This window comes from Pyxicephalus adspersus, chromosome 7 (assembly GCF_032062135.1).
Source record: "Pyxicephalus adspersus chromosome 7, UCB_Pads_2.0, whole genome shotgun sequence".
NCBI classification, from domain to species: Eukaryota; Metazoa; Chordata; class Amphibia; order Anura; family Pyxicephalidae; genus Pyxicephalus; species Pyxicephalus adspersus.
In genome coordinates this window covers 9,563,739-9,581,083 of record NC_092864.1, presented here as the reverse complement: position 1 = coordinate 9,581,083, position 17,345 = coordinate 9,563,739, and the positions used below count along the sequence as shown (strand labels likewise).

Here is a 17,345-nt window from a genome sequence, read left to right as displayed (position 1 = left end):
GCAGTCTGGATGCTGGAGCGATCGCGCTGCTGTCAGTTTCTGTTCCGCGGGGGTTCTGTGCTGCTGGGTGACACGGTTCTGGGGGTCAGTGGGTGACACCATTCATGGGGTGTATGTGACCCCTAAAAGGTTCTGTTTGTGACCCCATAAAGGGGTTCCTGGGTGCACCAACCAATACCTGTCCAGGTGTAAGCGTACGGCGACCACGAATCCGCAAAACGCTTTCTGCCGCAATAACCACAACTTTTTTATATGCGCTTTGATTGGCTGTGAGCGTTCCCCGTTGTTTTTTGTCACCGAAACAATTACAACTTTTATTGGCATTGTATGGCAGAAATTGACGCAAAGTCCTCTGCCGACGCAAATCCCAAAAAGATCGTAACTTTGTAACAACCAATCAGCCGTTTGTATCCCGCCGCTGTACCTGGCGTATTTTTAGCGGTCAGGGTTTACTTACCAACTGAGCCGCACGTCGTTCAAACATCAACCTTTCATATTTTATTGCGATAGAATCTTACGGTTGTGGTGACAATTTGACTTACCAAGGACGATCATATGGCTGACTTATCGGAGACCCCCCCACCCCCGATCTGTCATTACCGGCGGTGACTGACCAATAATTGGCGGCGGATGACCCCCCTGGGACTCTCACACTTGCAGCAGCAGGGATTTGCACGGGTCACCCAGAAGCAGCACTTTTCCTGCTAATGATCCAAGCAGCGTCAGCGTTGTCACCGATTGGGGAGGGGCAGAAGCGTAAAGTAGAGGTCGGTGACCCCGTACAGAGGATCGGCAGGTAACGGATGGGACGGTGTCACACCTGAGAGAGTCTGCAGCACAAGAAACCACGAGCACAGTCATCTGGAGACGCTCGGGGATGAGGTGAGCGAACGCCCGCTGCGGGCAATTTGATTGGACAATTTTTATCCATACCATGTGATTATATATTCTCCTAATCATTTATTTTACCTTTATAGCAATCAATATACAATTTGATCATTGGCTGCGGGTATTCCATGTCCCTGACACCTATATGATTATTATAATATTTATCAGGACACAAAAATTGGTTTTGAATTTAATGCAAAAATCTGCAGCGTAGGACTCAGTTTAGAAGTTTAAAAATGCTGATTTATTTTACCTGTAACACCGGAATCAAATTATAGGCTGCAGCCGTCATTAGGTGCCGCCGCCGCGATCTTATCTGACGATTGTTCCTAGGGCATTGTTATCAGATGTGAATGTATGATGGATGAATGACCGAACTGTGGGTGTATTAGGAACATTCACTGGCCGGTCTTTGCATTGATGAATATGGCACTGATGAATATGTCACTGATGAATATGGCTTTGGTGAATATGGCATTGGTAAAAATGGCACTGGTGAATGTGGAACTGGTAAATATAGCTGTGGGTGAATATGGCAGAGTGGTGATTGGTAATCTGTATGTAGCAGAACCCTAATTGGATCTGTGCCCCTGACCTTACAAGGGCCCATTGATAAAGCTGGTGGTCAGCAGAAATAATGCCATAGGAGCGGTGATCATGTGACACGGCGTGACTTTTTTTTTTTTAGTCACTGGCAACCAGATTTGCTGATTTTGTAGGCAACAACCAAAAAGCATCATGTGCCTTTTGGGTTCTGTGTTAGGATCTGGCAGAGCCACCTTTATATGTACTGTGTGTGCCCATTCACAAGATCAGTTCCATCGTCAGCTGATCTATTTCCCGAAGAGATCTGAAAAATAATCAAAAACTTTCCCTGTAAGTGAAAAATGATCTGATGTATTGGTTCTGATTTAATAAAGCTCTCTAAGACTGGAAAAGGTAGATATCATGGGAGAACCTGGGTGATTCAGCAAACCTGGAATGGACCCAGTCCAGGATTAAAAACATTTGCCAACATATATCAAAATATTTTTTTTTAAATCCATTCAAGATTTGTTGGATCACCCAGATTCTCCCATGATAGTCTGTCATTAATAAATCAGGACCATTATAGGAATTGAGCTTGTTCACTTACCGAGGTGAACTATCATCTTGCCATAGATACTTCACTTAGCTTGGTGAATGAAATGACAATTCACTTTGCATGAATCAGGTGCAAGGAAATCTAAAAAAAAATATTATTTCCTTGCACGTGTTTGGATGGTGGAACTTCATCTCATTCACTAAGCTGAAGGATCATTCACTTTGCTATGTGAATGTCTTTAGTAAATCAACCCTCATTCTGTAGGATGTCCGTTGTTCTGTGACAATCCTTGTGCTTCTGGTCCAGTCCGGGCAGCTGGACTCTGGATATTATTATTATTATTATTATTAAACAGGATTTATATAGCGCCAACATATTACGCAGCGCTGTACATTAAATAGGGATTGCAAATGACACAGGATATCAGAACCTTGGGGGAACTCACAGAATGCGAGTGAGACTGCGGTCATTTCTGCTTTGTCTTTTCTATCTTGGAATTATTTCCGTTCCTTCCCGCTATCTGTTCCCAGAGTCTCTGTACTATTATTGTTATCACACGCAGCTTTATCAGTGGAATTTCTGTGTGAATGCGTATGTGTGTGTGCGTATGTACAATATATACAGTCATGTGATGAGGTTAGTACCCGGAATTTTCACCTTTTTCTTCTGGCAAACATTAGATCTTCAGTACCTACAGATAACGCTGATACATCAGATGCATTCCAGGTTTGCCGGATAGCCCAGGTTTTCCCATGATAGTCTATCCCAGTGTTTCCCAACCAGGATTCCTTTAGAGGTTGCAGAGGAATTCTTCCCACTGACCACCAGACTAATATACAGTGATCTGTGGATATAGAAGAATTATAGAAGGAGTTCCCCCAAGACCTGAAAGTTATTTTAAGGGTTCCCCATATTATAAAAGTTGAGAAACCCTGCTCTATCCTCCTGGTTTCATAAATCAGTCCCATTGTATTCATTCTCATAAGCTTAATAACCAAAATTCAGATTAGTCTTGGAGAAAAACAAGTACACCCCCATATTTCCCACAACTTCAGATTAGGGGCCAATTATAAGAATATTATTAGGGAGTGGAACCTCTGGAGGCTCTGGTGATCTTTTTATTGATTGGTGGCATCATAACGGGGCAAAGCGATACAAACACACACAATGGATACCTGGCATTCCAAGCAAATATTATTATTAATAAACAGGATTTATATAGCGCCAACATATTGCGTAGCGCTGTACAATAAATAGGGGTTGCAAATGACAGATACAAACAGTAAAAAAGGAGGGGGAGAGGACCCTGCCCCGAAGAGCTTACAATCTAGAAGGGGGGAGTCAAATGGAAACTTACCGATAGATAATTATTTGTAAAGTGAAGTCTATAGATGGCAATCCATGATGATTGTTGCTTCATTGAGTGATCCATGCTGACAGATTCATTTTGTTGTTGTTGTGTGTACAGATGTTGTTAGACAACGAACACACAACCACGTATATGTGGCCACCAGGGATTTGAAACGATCTTTTATGATTGAATGACAGGAGAACAGCGTCCATTCTGTTCTATGGAGAGGGGACAGGGGAGCAAGTAGCACCCGACTGTGCTTTCTTCCCCAATTGGTCATTCAGGGATCCGTTTTGACAGATCCATGAATGACCGCTGTAGACATGTAAGATTCTCACCTGAAGCATGACCGGGTAATAATCATCTGACATACATACAGATATTTAGGTTGGTTTCACAGACCCTCCAACATGACCCCCTCCGGCAGGTACAGTCACCTCTTCCCCCGATCATCTGATATTACATACTGAACCCTTGCAATGGGTTCCCTTCCCTGGGTTACCAGTAAGGCGGATTGAATGATACTTACCTGAGCCGGTCATGTTGGAGGGTCGGCTTTCACCCCTCTGACCGGTGAAACTCTAACCAGGTGTGTAAAATCTCATAATGAGCCAATCCCTGTTGATTCTGCTGTGGGTTTGCCTGTCCTGTTTTTTGAGGGTTTCTCAGTTCCTAAATGTCTTTTGATGGTGTAGGAAACTGTACTCAGCCCCCTTGGCTATCTCTGTAGTATCTGTCTCAGCATTTGAACCGCACAAGGAAATGAGCAATTATGGAAAGCAGGTGGCTGCGCTTGTTGTGCGGAGTGCCCTTCACTGTCACCAGCTACCATCATGCAAATTGTACTGCAAATCCTCTTACCGCAGGGCTGGTGTGTGATTTGTGTTTGTACTTACTATGTTCCTGTTGTGGACTTAAGGTGCACCTGTGCCCAGGGTGTGGATAATAGAGTTGTAAAGGGATTTGGAACAGATCATCACTGACCTCTCTAGCTGTGGGTACTGGGAAGTAATTCCTCCTTAAAGCAGAAGAAACTAGGAATCAAAAAAAGTGGTGAGTCTTTCCATGCAGCCAAGATGAGAAGCTCAATTTTGTCATAAAAAAACTTTTTGCTTAAGGTATCTCCCACCCCTGTTCTGCAACTTACTTATAGCATCCCTGGCTTCCTCCTGCGTTATGAATACTGTACCCCTCGCTTCCTGCTGTGTTATGAATACTGCACCCCTCGCTTCCTCCTGCATTATGAATACTGCATCCCTTGCTTCCTCCTGCATTATGAATACTGTACCCCTCGCTTCCTCCTGTGGGATGGATACTACATACCTCGCTTCTTCCTACATTATGAATACTGTACCCCTTGCTTCCTCCTGGGTAATGAATACTGCATCCCTTGCTTCCTCCTCCATTATGAATACCGCACCCCTCGCTTCCTCCTGCATTATGAATACTGCATCCCCTGCTTCCTCCTGCATTATGAATACCGCATCCCTCACTTCCTCCTGCATTATGAATACCGCATCCCTCACTTCCTCCTGCATTATGAATACCACATCCCTCGCTTCCTCCTGTGCCATATCCCCCGCCCCTCCCTATATCCTCATTATGTACCCCTTGCTCTCCTGTGCAGGTGAGCCCTCAATGTGCTCATTGCAATCCATAGCAATTGGCCCTAGTTGTGTGGAATGACGTGCGCTATACAGAGCGCTTTAGGACTGGTCAGATGAGAGGTGGAGTCAGCGGGAGTAAGGATAAGTACCTATAACTACCTGAACCCTTACATTGGAGCGGGTGGGGGTGGCCAGCATTGGCTATATTGCGCTGGAATGTAACATGCACGCAGTGATGCGTATGCATTTAGTAAAATGCATAATAAGAATAATGAGCCCCAACAGCCTGCACTTATTTAGTTTCCCATCCAATAAGAATGCGGAATCAGAGGGAGATTGTTGGCGCTCTGTTCTTTTCAGAAGAGCCCTTATAATAACCGAGCCGGGATGTAATATGAGTTCCCATTGTCTCCTATCTATGGAAAGATCTGGCTGCCCTTGAGGAAAGGTGAAATAATGACTCAGAGGAATTGCCAGAAAAATACGGCTGGAAGAAACAATTCAGAAAGGTGAGGCTGACCTCCACAATCCTAGCACTGGCTGGAAGTACAGGTTCTATAGGTATATATGGAAGTCATGTGATCAGAAGGAAGGGAGCCCAGGGACAGGTTGGGTGCAGCATGCCGAGTAATAATGTCAGTGTATCACTTCCAGGTATTTATTACTTCTTTCTCTCCAGTAGTACGGTGCCATATTTCTTCAGGCATCATCCAGGGCCACCATCTACCGTTTGGATCCAGATGAAATGCAATCATATAGATCCCACATAACACATCCAGATCAGTCCTTGCTGCACCCTCTCACCTTGTGACTTGCTACAATGTTGCTTCTATATCCACCTACATATTGTCCCTGTGCATATGAATAGCTGGCCACACATTGTTTGATTCTTGCATGAACCAGTTAGTCAATATGATTGGAATACAATAGTTAAGAACCTCATTATCATTATTTATTTTTATTAAAGCGCCAACATATACCATAGCGCTGTACAATAAGTAGCCTTTACTGCTAGCAATGTGATGCAGTGCAAAGCTATGCAGCTATTGGCGAATGTAGCCAATAATGGGCTTCTGTACAGAACTGACTTGGGGCCCTTCTGCTGAATTTATTTAGGGCCCTTGTGGGGGATACTTGTTGGCTGAGGAAGGTCCGGGGCCCTTGTGCAGTGATGTATATCGGCACCTTATACCAAGTCTGTACATTGAACCTGGCATAGGGCATCTCGATGGTTAGCTCTCTGGCCTTTGCAGCGCTGGGTACCAAGTTCACATCTCGTCCAGGACAATATCTGCATGGAGTTTGCAGGTTCTCCACAAGTTTGTTTGGGTTTCCTCCTACTTTCCAAAACCAGGTTATTTAATCACCCCCCCCCCCCTTTCCTTTAGATTGTGTAAAGAGACATATGACTATGGTAGGGACATTAGATTGTGAGCTCCCTTGAGGGACAGCTAGTGACATGGCATTAGACTTTGTACAGCGCTACGTAATTTGTCGGCGCTATATAAATACTGTGTAATAATAATACAGTCTGGACAGGAAGGCAGAAGAAAAGGATGGTGGAACTTTTCTGTTTTGCAGTGTACTGTTACTTTAACTTATCCTGCTTTGACTAGTCATTAGGCAGCGGTGCTGACTGCACTGCTTGCCCTACATTTAACCACCAGAGGGCACATTTCCATTTTTCCATGACTGATACCTTTTTGGTGTAGCTTACACATTCTATATCCAATCATCGCTCCTTATGTTAGCTGTCAATAATTGCTGCCCCATTCCCTCCCCCCCATTCTGTGTATTTACCAGCACACGCTGATCCCTCCATGCTTGCGTGAGACCCATACCATTCCAACTATGAGCGTCCCTGTGCGTGCCACATACCCCATGCAACTTCATCTGTGCAAATTCTGGAAGGGGAAGGCTGCCTCCTGTGTGTAATGATAGACGGAGGAATGAGAGTCTTACAAGTCACTTCAATCAGATGAAACCAATGCTGGATTATGAAACTGTGCTTGGCACGGCAGGACATAAGTTAGAGGTCATCTCCGGTCCGGTTATTCAGGAGCAAGTTTGAAAGTTTATCTCAGGAAAACTTGGAGTAACTGGAGGTTTCTGTCCTCCAGTGGGTGAATTTATCCTCACTTCCTGTCCTGGGAAACCAACAGAAAGAAAAACTTTACAAAGTCATTGGAAATCACTTGAATTTATTATTAGTTGAGCAATGGAAATTAATGCAGCAACGCATGGAAAGTGGCAGTTCTGCTCAAAGTTGGTAACGTAATCGATATCCTTGATCAATTTCGTATCAGGGAAATATTGATCACTTGCCATTTAGAAAAAAGTTGAAGGTTCCTCTGTATTCTTGTTGCAGTGACAACCAACATTTTGGATTTCATCCAAATGAAAATTTCCTAGCACCGCCCCCTTCCTTGTTGCATTTCACAAGCCCCTCCTCTTGTGGGAGTGACTAAATACTTTCTATGCTTGCCCAGCTCCTACACCCCACCCCTTTTTATGAAATACAGAAGAGGAATAGTACAGAGTGACTTTTCTGAGTTTACTGGGGCTGCTCCCAGTACATCCAATATGGCAGCAGCCAGGCAGCAGTTTCGGGGCTTTTGGATGCTTACACAAAGGAAACTTTTACAAGAAATACCGTGCAAAAAAAATTCTAAATCCCATTTTCACCAGTCCCATTCTATTGCGGGCACCGCCATCTTCCTTCTTCTCTTCCTCATTTCGATCTTCGGCCATCTGATTGGCCCAGTTGACGCATTGGGAGCTCAGTCAGCACCTGCAGGGGAAGCCAAAATGTGCCGGGTATACCAAAAACCAACTTTAGTTATTATTATTAAAATGTGTTTATATAGCACCAACATATTAGGCAGCACTGTACAATAAATAGAGGGTGCAAATGACAGACCGATACAAGCACAAGAGAAGTAGATAACCCCAACCAAAAGAGCTTACAATCTAAGCGGAGTAGGAAGCAGCACACAATTGGAGGGACCATGGAAAAGATCCGGTGACAGGTTCTCTTTACGACCAAAGAAAACATGCCGGTGAAGGATTTCGGCATGGGACAGTCACACGTCGGCCCCAAAATAGCCGCCCCGTGTGGTTGGGTGTCTCGCTTCCCCTCGGCGGTATTGGTATCTGTGAACCCGAATCACATTACAGGATTGGGTTACACCGGCCTCTTCCCGGCTCCGATTGCAGCTTGGCAGCCTGGCCGGCGTTGTATCCGTTTCATTCACCATCCCAGCCTCTTCTCAGCTTCCCAAACCCTCATCCGTGGCCGTCCCATCCGGATAAAAATCTCCCCGTCGGAGCTGTGTATATATCGGACGTGAAGGCGGCACGGCATCGGCCATGGCTGGTGTGACCATCGGACTGATCCCCAGCAAAGGTAACCAATCGGCGGTCACTATAATTCTGGGATTTTAAAAATGGGGCTCAGTTCTCTAAGCTATAACATGCGTTCGATTGGCCGTCTCATTGGACGTTTTAAGCCATGAGCTGATAATAAAAAATAACGATCGGAATCACTGAGACTACAAATCCTGGCCCATCAAGCCTAAAGGGTATGGAAACCAAGACACAACAACTCTTCTCTGATTGGTTGCTTTTTGCCTTGTTTTATATATCACGCAAAGCTTGCAGAAAATACCTGCTGATCCTGCCAGAAATCCAATACCATCCTGAGCTCTCTGTTATATTGTTTCTGGTTAAGGACTACAGAATCCCTCCCATCTGTTATAGAGAAGAGGCAAAGGGGATGTGTTTATAATCCTGTCCCAAGGTTCCCAACCTTTCTACATAAAGTGGGTGTCACTGGCAGGATCAGCGGATGGAAATAAAGAAAACCTGCACTTTAGGCATCCTAAAGTGGTATCTCAATCAATGTCATTTTATGTTAATTCAGCATGCCTTAAACGTTATCCAGCATCTTGATGAATCAGGACTGAATTCTTTCACTCTCCCCCCTCTTCCTAAACACCCCATTACAGTATCTGTCGCAGCCGTTTGCCAGATAAGGGTCTGTTTATCACTGATGTCACACAACGTTCACCCAAGATTCATCAAAGGTTTCATGTATGACTATATGTAAATCTTGGGTGAAAGTTGCATCAATCTTGAATGAAACACTGATCAATAGACCCTGCATTGTCCTATAAAGATTAAATTTCAGTTGTGTGTTTGCAACCTTCATCCGCCTTTGTAAATTTGATTCCTTCAATCTGATGGGGCTGAATATCTCATTGTGGTTATTAATATCATTTAACAGTATTTATATAGCGCCAACATATTAGGCAGCGCTGTACAATAAATAGGGGATTGCAGATGACAGATACAGACAGTGACACAGGAGGAGGAGAGGACCCTGCCCCAAAGAGCTTACAATCTAAGAGGTGGGGGAAGTATCACACAGTAGGAGGGGGAAGGAATATGTGTACGTGTTATTATTATTATTATTTTTAATATAAAGTTTATTTTTATAGCACCAACATTATTATAATAATTATTATTATTATTATTAGTAATAATAACAATAATAATCATAATAATTTTAAACAGGATTTATATAGCGGCAACATAATATGCAGCGATGTACATTAAATAGGGGTTGCAAATGACAGACAGATACAGACAGGGACCCAGGAGGAAGACAGGACCCTGCCCGAAGAGCTTACAATCTAAGAGGGTCAAACTGTAACTTGTGTGGTGTTTTCCTTTAGTGATTTTTGATCTTGTGGTTATAAATTAAAAAAATCTGAGCGTTTGAGGGGTCGATATCCAGAGATGAGTCAGAAGTAAGTCAGGTGCAGCCAGGTGGAGGTGTCAGGGGGATCTAAGAGTTGAATTGTGTTCTTTTTTTTATATAAAGGGGGCTGATAAATAAAGACGGGGGGCATTGTAGGGAGGAGAGGGCAAAAAATTGCCTTACTTATGTAAAAATGCGCCATTTATTTATTTACTTATTTATTATTTATACCATTCATAAAAACGTTTAACCTTTTTCAGGGTTGAAAGATGGTGATTGCTGTATTTATTAATATTATTATTATTAATAATAATAATAATAATAATAATAATAAACAGGATTTATATAGCGCCAACATGTTACTCAGCGCTGTACACTAAATAGGTACATTTATATTAATATATAATAATTAATAAATAATTATTATATAATAATGTATTTTTATCAATCAGACGATTGTCATTTTACCAGAAAACGTTCACCACGTAGATGGTGTTTGGTTTTAAGTGCCCTGATCGCCTTTTTCCAGCAGTCATCATGTAACTCTATGGCTGCCAGAAACTTAGATTGTAAGCTCTTCAGGGCAGGGTCCTCTCCTCCTGTGTCACTGTCTGTATCCATCTGTCATTTAAAACCCCTATTTAATGTACAGCGCTGCATAATATGTTGGCGCTATAAAAATCATGTTTAATAATAAAATGATTAAATCTGTCACTGCTAATCACTAAAAATCATTTCCAGCAACGCGTGTACTTAAACTAATTCCATTTAGCTGAATGGAGCTTCTGATTGTCAATAAGATCTATTACTATATGGAGATCAATTACTAATCACACTATAAAACAAACAAATTGATCAATGGACATACAAAATGAGAACACAAAGACGAGGAGATTTATCTTATAATAAACCCCTTGAAGTTTTGAATAGAGGAAAGCGTTGTATACAAGGAAAAGGATCTGAGATTTCAAGCACCAAACTGTAAGTGCTGATAAAAGTTTATTCCAAAATAAAATCAAGTTTATGGAAAAGCCGCCACTTTTTGGGGGTCACACCCCGCTCCCTTTATATTATACAAATATATTTTATGCCTAAGGTATAATAGCAGTGACGGATTACTGCTCTGTTTTGGGTTTTGTTACGTCTTCCAGGGATTTCGGTGGTGAGATCTGTGGATTTGGCGCTGTCGGGTGTCACTTTAAAGCGATAGCACACTGACCAATCATAATTCATCGCTGTGACTACAGACAGGAATGCTTTGCACTGTATATAGAGTTGTCATAGAGGGGGGGAGATTTCTGTATGCATTGCACTTAGCATTATCTGTTCTTGTGTTGCAGATTGTATGTGAGATATTGCAGCAGTGAGGACAGCCTGGAGCCAGATCTATGTAACGCCAAACCTGAAAAACTGCATACAGCCAGGTAAGATATATTTATGACACCTTCTGTCCCTTATTGCTCCACCCCAACTAATTATGTGCATTTTTCTGTGTGTGTGTTGTGATCTGCGGATTAAAGCAGAACTCTGCCCTCTTCCTTCAGCAATGCCATATATCTTTGCCCATTCTTCTTTCATGGTTGGGATCACTGGCCGTGCCATGGTGACATTACGCCATGTGTGCCGACATTGTGCAGCTCAGTGTACAATGTAATAATGGTGAGGCTGGTAAGGTTTGGTATACACAATTAGGTCTGCTGCAGATTTTGCACTTTATTGACTGATCCAATATATATTCTGATCCAATCTTGTTCCAAAACACTGCACATGTGTACAATATTCCAATTGTTGGATTCTGATTGGATGCATTGATTCAAGCTCTCCAAGATAGATAGATCTGGAGAGGATACACTTTTATCAGTGAAACCTGGAATGGATCTCCTCGGGATTGCAAACATTTGCTAGCAAATAAGCAATGACTTTAAAATACCCATTCTAGGTTTGCTGGATCACCCAGGTTCACCGTTGAAAGTGTATCAGCCTTGGAGAGCTTTAATAAATCTGCCCCATGAGTCAACTTGTGCACAACCGCTATTTACACGTCTGATCTATCCACAGCCAATTGGAATCCCAAAAATTGATCTCTTGCAAATGGTAACTTGCTGAACTAATTTCAGATCTTTGTTTTATGAAATCTGATATAACAGCGGTCACCAAATGTGGTCCACAGAAAAATTTGGACATTATTTGCAATTTTTATGTTTTAGTAATAATAAAACAAAAATAACATTCTAATAAATTCTTTTTATTTTTCGCCTTTATATTGCACAAAATTCAAACACTGTACTAGAGACGGGAAAACAAGGATGGCGCAGCGTGACGTCAGTGTAGTATTAAGTATTAAGGCAACCGCTGCCGAGCCGTACACTTCAGTATTGTTTCCACCATTACAACAGTCACCCCGCTCCGCCAATACCGATTACCCTCCGATTGTTTTATTTATTTCTCAGATGCTCTTTTAGGTAAGTATGACCTAACTGTGTATTTTCTTTATCTGTTATATTTAATGGCATCAAATAGTTGGACTTTGATAACTATCATTTCTTGTTTGGTCTTGGATTGGAATGAAATATTCCCATGAGTGAGAAAAAGCAAACAAACATTTTGCATTTGTTTAGTAATACCAAAGATAATACAACTAATAATAATAATAACAATAATAATACTTCACCAAACCGTGAGCTGATCAATGAATCAGAGCTGCCACAGTCCTTGTCAGCACCATTAGGAAGATCAATATTTTACAAATGTATTTATCTTTTTAAAACATTCATATTAATGGTCCGCGAGATTTAAAATTTTAGTGGTCTGTAAGGTTCGAAAGGTTGGTGACCGCATTTTATGATACACACTGATAAGATTTATTCTCCAGAGCTGATCTTTTATTAAATATTGAAGCGGGTACAGGTGTGCTTGACGTGCCACGTGCTGCCCTCGGGTACATTGCTGAATAGCGTTATTTGGCGGCACAGCAGTAATGAGCGTGCTTCTTCGCAATATGAAAAAAGTAACAATTAATCTACACAAATCATTGTAATTGTGACATGAAAGGCACGGCGCTCCAAAGCCTGTAGGTGCCGGGGGAAGCACAATGTCACCGCCAGCTTCCGCCCTCGAGAAGAGAAAGCTTTCATTATAAGTGACTCCTACTCAGTTCTGTTGAAGCGCAGCAAGCGCCAGGACCTCAAACTGCAGATCTGTAGAGAATGTGTCGGGGAAATGCTCTGCCAGCCTCCCACTGGCTGCACGGATCCAGGGACAGGACAACACAGGCTGTGCTTGTTTCCTTCTGAACACGGGGCATTGTGCCCACACCGTCCCATGGCACGCCGCTCAATCTACAATAATTCACAGGGCTTTGTTAGGAAGCTTTGATTTTTTTACAGGGTAATTGGGCTGCAGAAGGGCACATAACTTGATAGGGGATCCAGATAAGTGGATCAATTTCAGCCAAAATGCTGCAAATAACAAATTTCACATCTGCCAAAACTTTGTTGAAATTAAACTAAAATTGAACTGCTTTAGGAAAGATTTTCAAAAAAGCTGGATGATGACCTGGTGCTCAGTGGCTTTGTTGATGAATAACTCCAACACTAACCTTAAAACTGGGTCTGATTTATTAAAGCTCTCCAAGGCTGGAGAGGATACACTTTCATCAGTGAAGCTGAATAATCCAGCAAACCTGGAATGTTTTTTTTTAAAGCAGTTTCCTATTTGTATTTGCCATTCCTGGACCAGATCCATTACAAGTTTGTTGGATCACCCAGGTTCACTTAAGAAAGTGTATCCTCTCCAGCCTTGGAGAGCTATAATAAATCAGACTCACTATCTCTATCCCTTTATTTATCAAGAAAGCCAAGTTGGGGTTAGCATTGGGGCTCATTTGTTTCTCAATAGCTAACATCCTGTTCCCAGGGAATCCAGTTTGGGTACAATATTGTCTAAAGAAGCTTCTGCAACCATTAGGATCATTTCAAAGCCCAATGCATCCTTGCAAATACCCTAAAGTTGACCTTCCACTTAACTGGGGCGGTCCAATTAAAGTGGCCAGGTGAGGACAATGTTACCGACCTTGTGAGTCCAATAGGGCACAAAAAATATTTTCAGCATGAAATATCTGACCCACCTAAATGCTTGTAGGACCACCATACAAGTATGTAAAGTTGAGGTATCTTTTTATCTTCAATATAAGTTATCTTCATCATAGGTCTAATGAAAAGAGAAGTGTGATTGGTTTCTATTAATTCAGCCTTTGCGTGCCACCAAGGAACCTGACTGCCCAGGGGGTCCAGGGTACCTGGATATCTATCTATTTCAAGGAACGTTGGATGACGTACATTGAAACCCCCAGTGTGGGATCCTTACGTAAGAGCAGGAAGCAGAGAAATGGCCCCTGTGGACCTTCTGCTCTTTGGAGTATTGTTAAACTATTTCTAGCATTCTACTACATGGACTACTGCACTGTAAGACAGAGCTGGGGCTAAAAAGGATCTTCAGTGTCCATCATACCATGGAGATCTTTAGGATTATGATGTGAATGGGAGAGCTTTTGGTGGAAGAAAAGACATCTGGGTGGATTCATCTTGTAGGACAACTTCTGGGATCTTCAATAACCAACCTTGGCCAGAAGAGCTGGTTCTTTGTGGAGGACCACCAGAGGTTTTTGGAGCTTTTTGACTTTTCTTGTTCTTCTGTGGTTCCTCAGGTCACTTCCAGGTTCAGTTCAGATTAATCATCTGATTTGGTGTCTTCTGATTTGGTTCCTTAGGCTTCTGTATATTCAGCATTGGGTGGTATTTGGTGAGTAGAAGTTCTCAGCTTTGTACTTATTAAAGGCCGTTTTGCAGCCGGTTATATGATTTTGGATGATTGGCCACCATTGGAAAATAGGGGTCCCCAGATCTTCCCCCTTCGATATGTCCATCTGTTCCATTCTGCAGCATTTAGGATCAGAAGTTGATATCCTGTAGGTAGGGCCAATGTTTTAGTATTGAGATTTGTATTCAACCCAAGGAAAATTGTGAAGGTATGGAAGCCTAAAATCCAACAGTACCCCAACATCAGGTGCTTTTGGCTTATGCTACACCTACATTGTTTCTAGTTGTGTCTGCAAATTCCAAACCCCATCTCTCTATAATATAGAAAGTGGAAGGTGTTTGTGTAGTCCAAATTAAGAGAACAACCTACAGTGTCAACACTTACCCAAAGATAGGGTACAGTAAGTTAGGTTGTCACCCTAGCACAGGAGGTATGTGTTACATGTGGGATCACCAGCTGGAAATATAGGAAAGGGGCTTAAAAAACTAAATGAATGGAGCTACCACATCTAAGGACTGAGAGGTACAGTATACACCACCAATACCCTTTTCTCATATGAAGGGTCCCTGTATGTGGCTTTATATATCATTCTCATTGTTAGGAATTTGTGAAAATACAATTCACTGCCCTTTCCCCCCATACCAGTCTGATGAACTTTCAGCATTAATAATAATGACAACTATTGGATTTCATGCGTCCATATGGAATCTCAGGGCGGCAAAACATATTTGCACTCTGCACAGTCTGCCAATCCCTACTGCTGAAAATGGGAATATAATTCAGATGCAAACAATGCCGGGAAATTCACGCTTGTATTGACACGTAGCAGGCAGTATCTGCAATCAACATTCATTTTGCCTTGGCAAATAACCAATTGGATATTGTGTCCTAGCAAATCCTTCGTATTTATCATTAATCTGTGAAATGCAAAAATAATTATGTATGGCCAAGGCCCTTCATTATATGATTTACATGAATAGTAAACTTAAAGAGACCCTGTCACTAGCTTTATAAAACTAAGCAAAACCCCCCAAAACCACTTATTTTAAATGTGTACATTGCAAGATTTTTTTTCCATATCATTTTTTATATTGACATGCAATGTACTTCCCTCCTTGCAGCCTCTTGCAGCTAATAGTTCCCTTCTATTCTAGGAAGGTCCAATTACTGTCTGTGTTGGCCAAGCTCCTTCATCCCTCCCCTCACCTCCCTATTTAACCAATCATATAGCTGCTGTGGTACTTGAGTGATAGCAATGAGTCTGATGGCGGCACCCAATGGCAGCCTGAAGGCTTTTGAAGGTCAACGCAAGGGAAGATTTTACAGGTACATTAGGTTTATTGGAAGATTGCTAAATCTGGTGACAGGGTCTCATTAGGTGTATGTATTAAACTTTTTTTAATTTTTGATAGAGAAGGATTAGAAAAGAACCATTTTGGCTTTGAATTGGGGGTCTGAGATGTCTCAAATATAAAAAAAAAGAAATAATTGCTGACCAGTTCCCTTTCTTGCAGATAGACCAAGACGGTGAAAGAAGATGGTGCAGAAGTACCTATCCCCGGTCAGGGTATACAAGTACCCGTTTGAACTTGTCATGGCGGTAAGTGAATGTTTATGTCAAGCTCTTTTTTTGTTTTTTAACCTTGAGGAGAATTTGCCCATGTTCTCTCCAATCATCTGCTGAAAGATCAGACAGGACTTTGAAGAATTAATGGGTGCGGGTCAGGAGGTCTGGTCACATAGTAATGTCTGGTCAGACGTGATTCACAACTTTGTACTAATGTTTGGTAAAAAGGTTTTAGGCCTGAAGGGAGCGTCCTTTCATCTAAACCAACCAGTTTCACCCAAAGTGCACAGGGTTCTTCTATGTTTGGTAATATTATGCACGAAATACTTATGAAGTTTGCTCTTCGGAATTCTCCAATATCATATGAATGTATAATGGTCCAGGGTGCGACTACAGGGTGTGCAACAGGTGCATCCAAATTGGGATCCTAAATTCCAAAAATTTATGGGAATGGATTTCTTAAAAGTCATTTGCTATTTGTTAGCAAATGTTTTCTATCCTGGACTGATCACTGATGAAAGTGTATCCTCTCCAGCTTTGGGGAGCTTTATTCAATCAGGGCCTTGGTTCAGGGAGCTTGCAATATTTACACTAGGATAAGAAATATGGAGGCTGTCTGCCACCCCAGGACAGGTGACGGAGGGTTAATCCGGTGACGCAGTGGAGGATCAGGAGATGAGAGTGGCCTGACGTCAAAGAACTTTGTGTAGATCACCTAGACAAAAGCCTGTATGCCGTGGCTCTGATATTGCCCCAGGACACAGGCCAGAGTAATGACAGTGTGATTTACGAAGTGGGGATTAATTAACAGATCCAGTTTCCCTTTAGACTTCCCATCAAATTTGTGACAGAAGATTAGCCAGATCTCCACATTGCATTAGAATATTTATATATGAATTTCTGGCTAATCATACAGGGTAGTGTTATGATCTCAGGAGCCTGTAGGGGCAGTGTTATAACCTGGGGTGCCTATAGGGGCATTGTAATGATCTGAGGTACCTGTTGGGGCAGTTGTATGATCTGGGGAGCCTGTGGGGGCTGTGTTATGATCCAGGGTAATTGTGATGGCAGTGTTATGATTGGGGTTTTGCTGCGGGGGCAGTGTTATGATCTAGGGTGCCTGTGGGGGCAGTGTTATGATCTAGGGTGCCTGTGGGGGCAGTGTTATGATCTGTGGTGCCTATGGGAGCAGTGTTATGATCTGGGGTGCCTGTGGGGGCAATGTTATGATCTGGGATTCCTGTGGGGGCAGTGTTATGATCTGCGGT

The 17,345-nt window shown here is 42.3% G+C and overlaps 1 protein-coding gene across 4 annotated transcripts in view; it reads left to right on the top strand.

Annotated features, from left to right (window-relative positions):
- Positions 1 to 17,345, top strand: part of SEC14L5 (SEC14 like lipid binding 5) — a 46,229-nt gene that overhangs the window by 3,060 nt on the left and 25,824 nt on the right. The window contains exons 1-3 of one of the 4 annotated variants that reach the window (XM_072417407.1): positions 32 to 882; positions 11,033 to 11,116; positions 16,029 to 16,110. In XM_072417407.1, the coding sequence (XP_072273508.1) occupies positions 16,048 to 16,110 (63 nt within the window). In that variant the 5' untranslated portion in view covers positions 32 to 882; positions 11,033 to 11,116; positions 16,029 to 16,047. Of the gene's footprint in view, positions 1 to 31; positions 883 to 11,032; positions 11,117 to 16,024; positions 16,111 to 17,345 lie in introns of those variants that run through there. The other 3 variants (XM_072417406.1, XM_072417408.1, XM_072417405.1) reach the window with 3 other exon arrangements.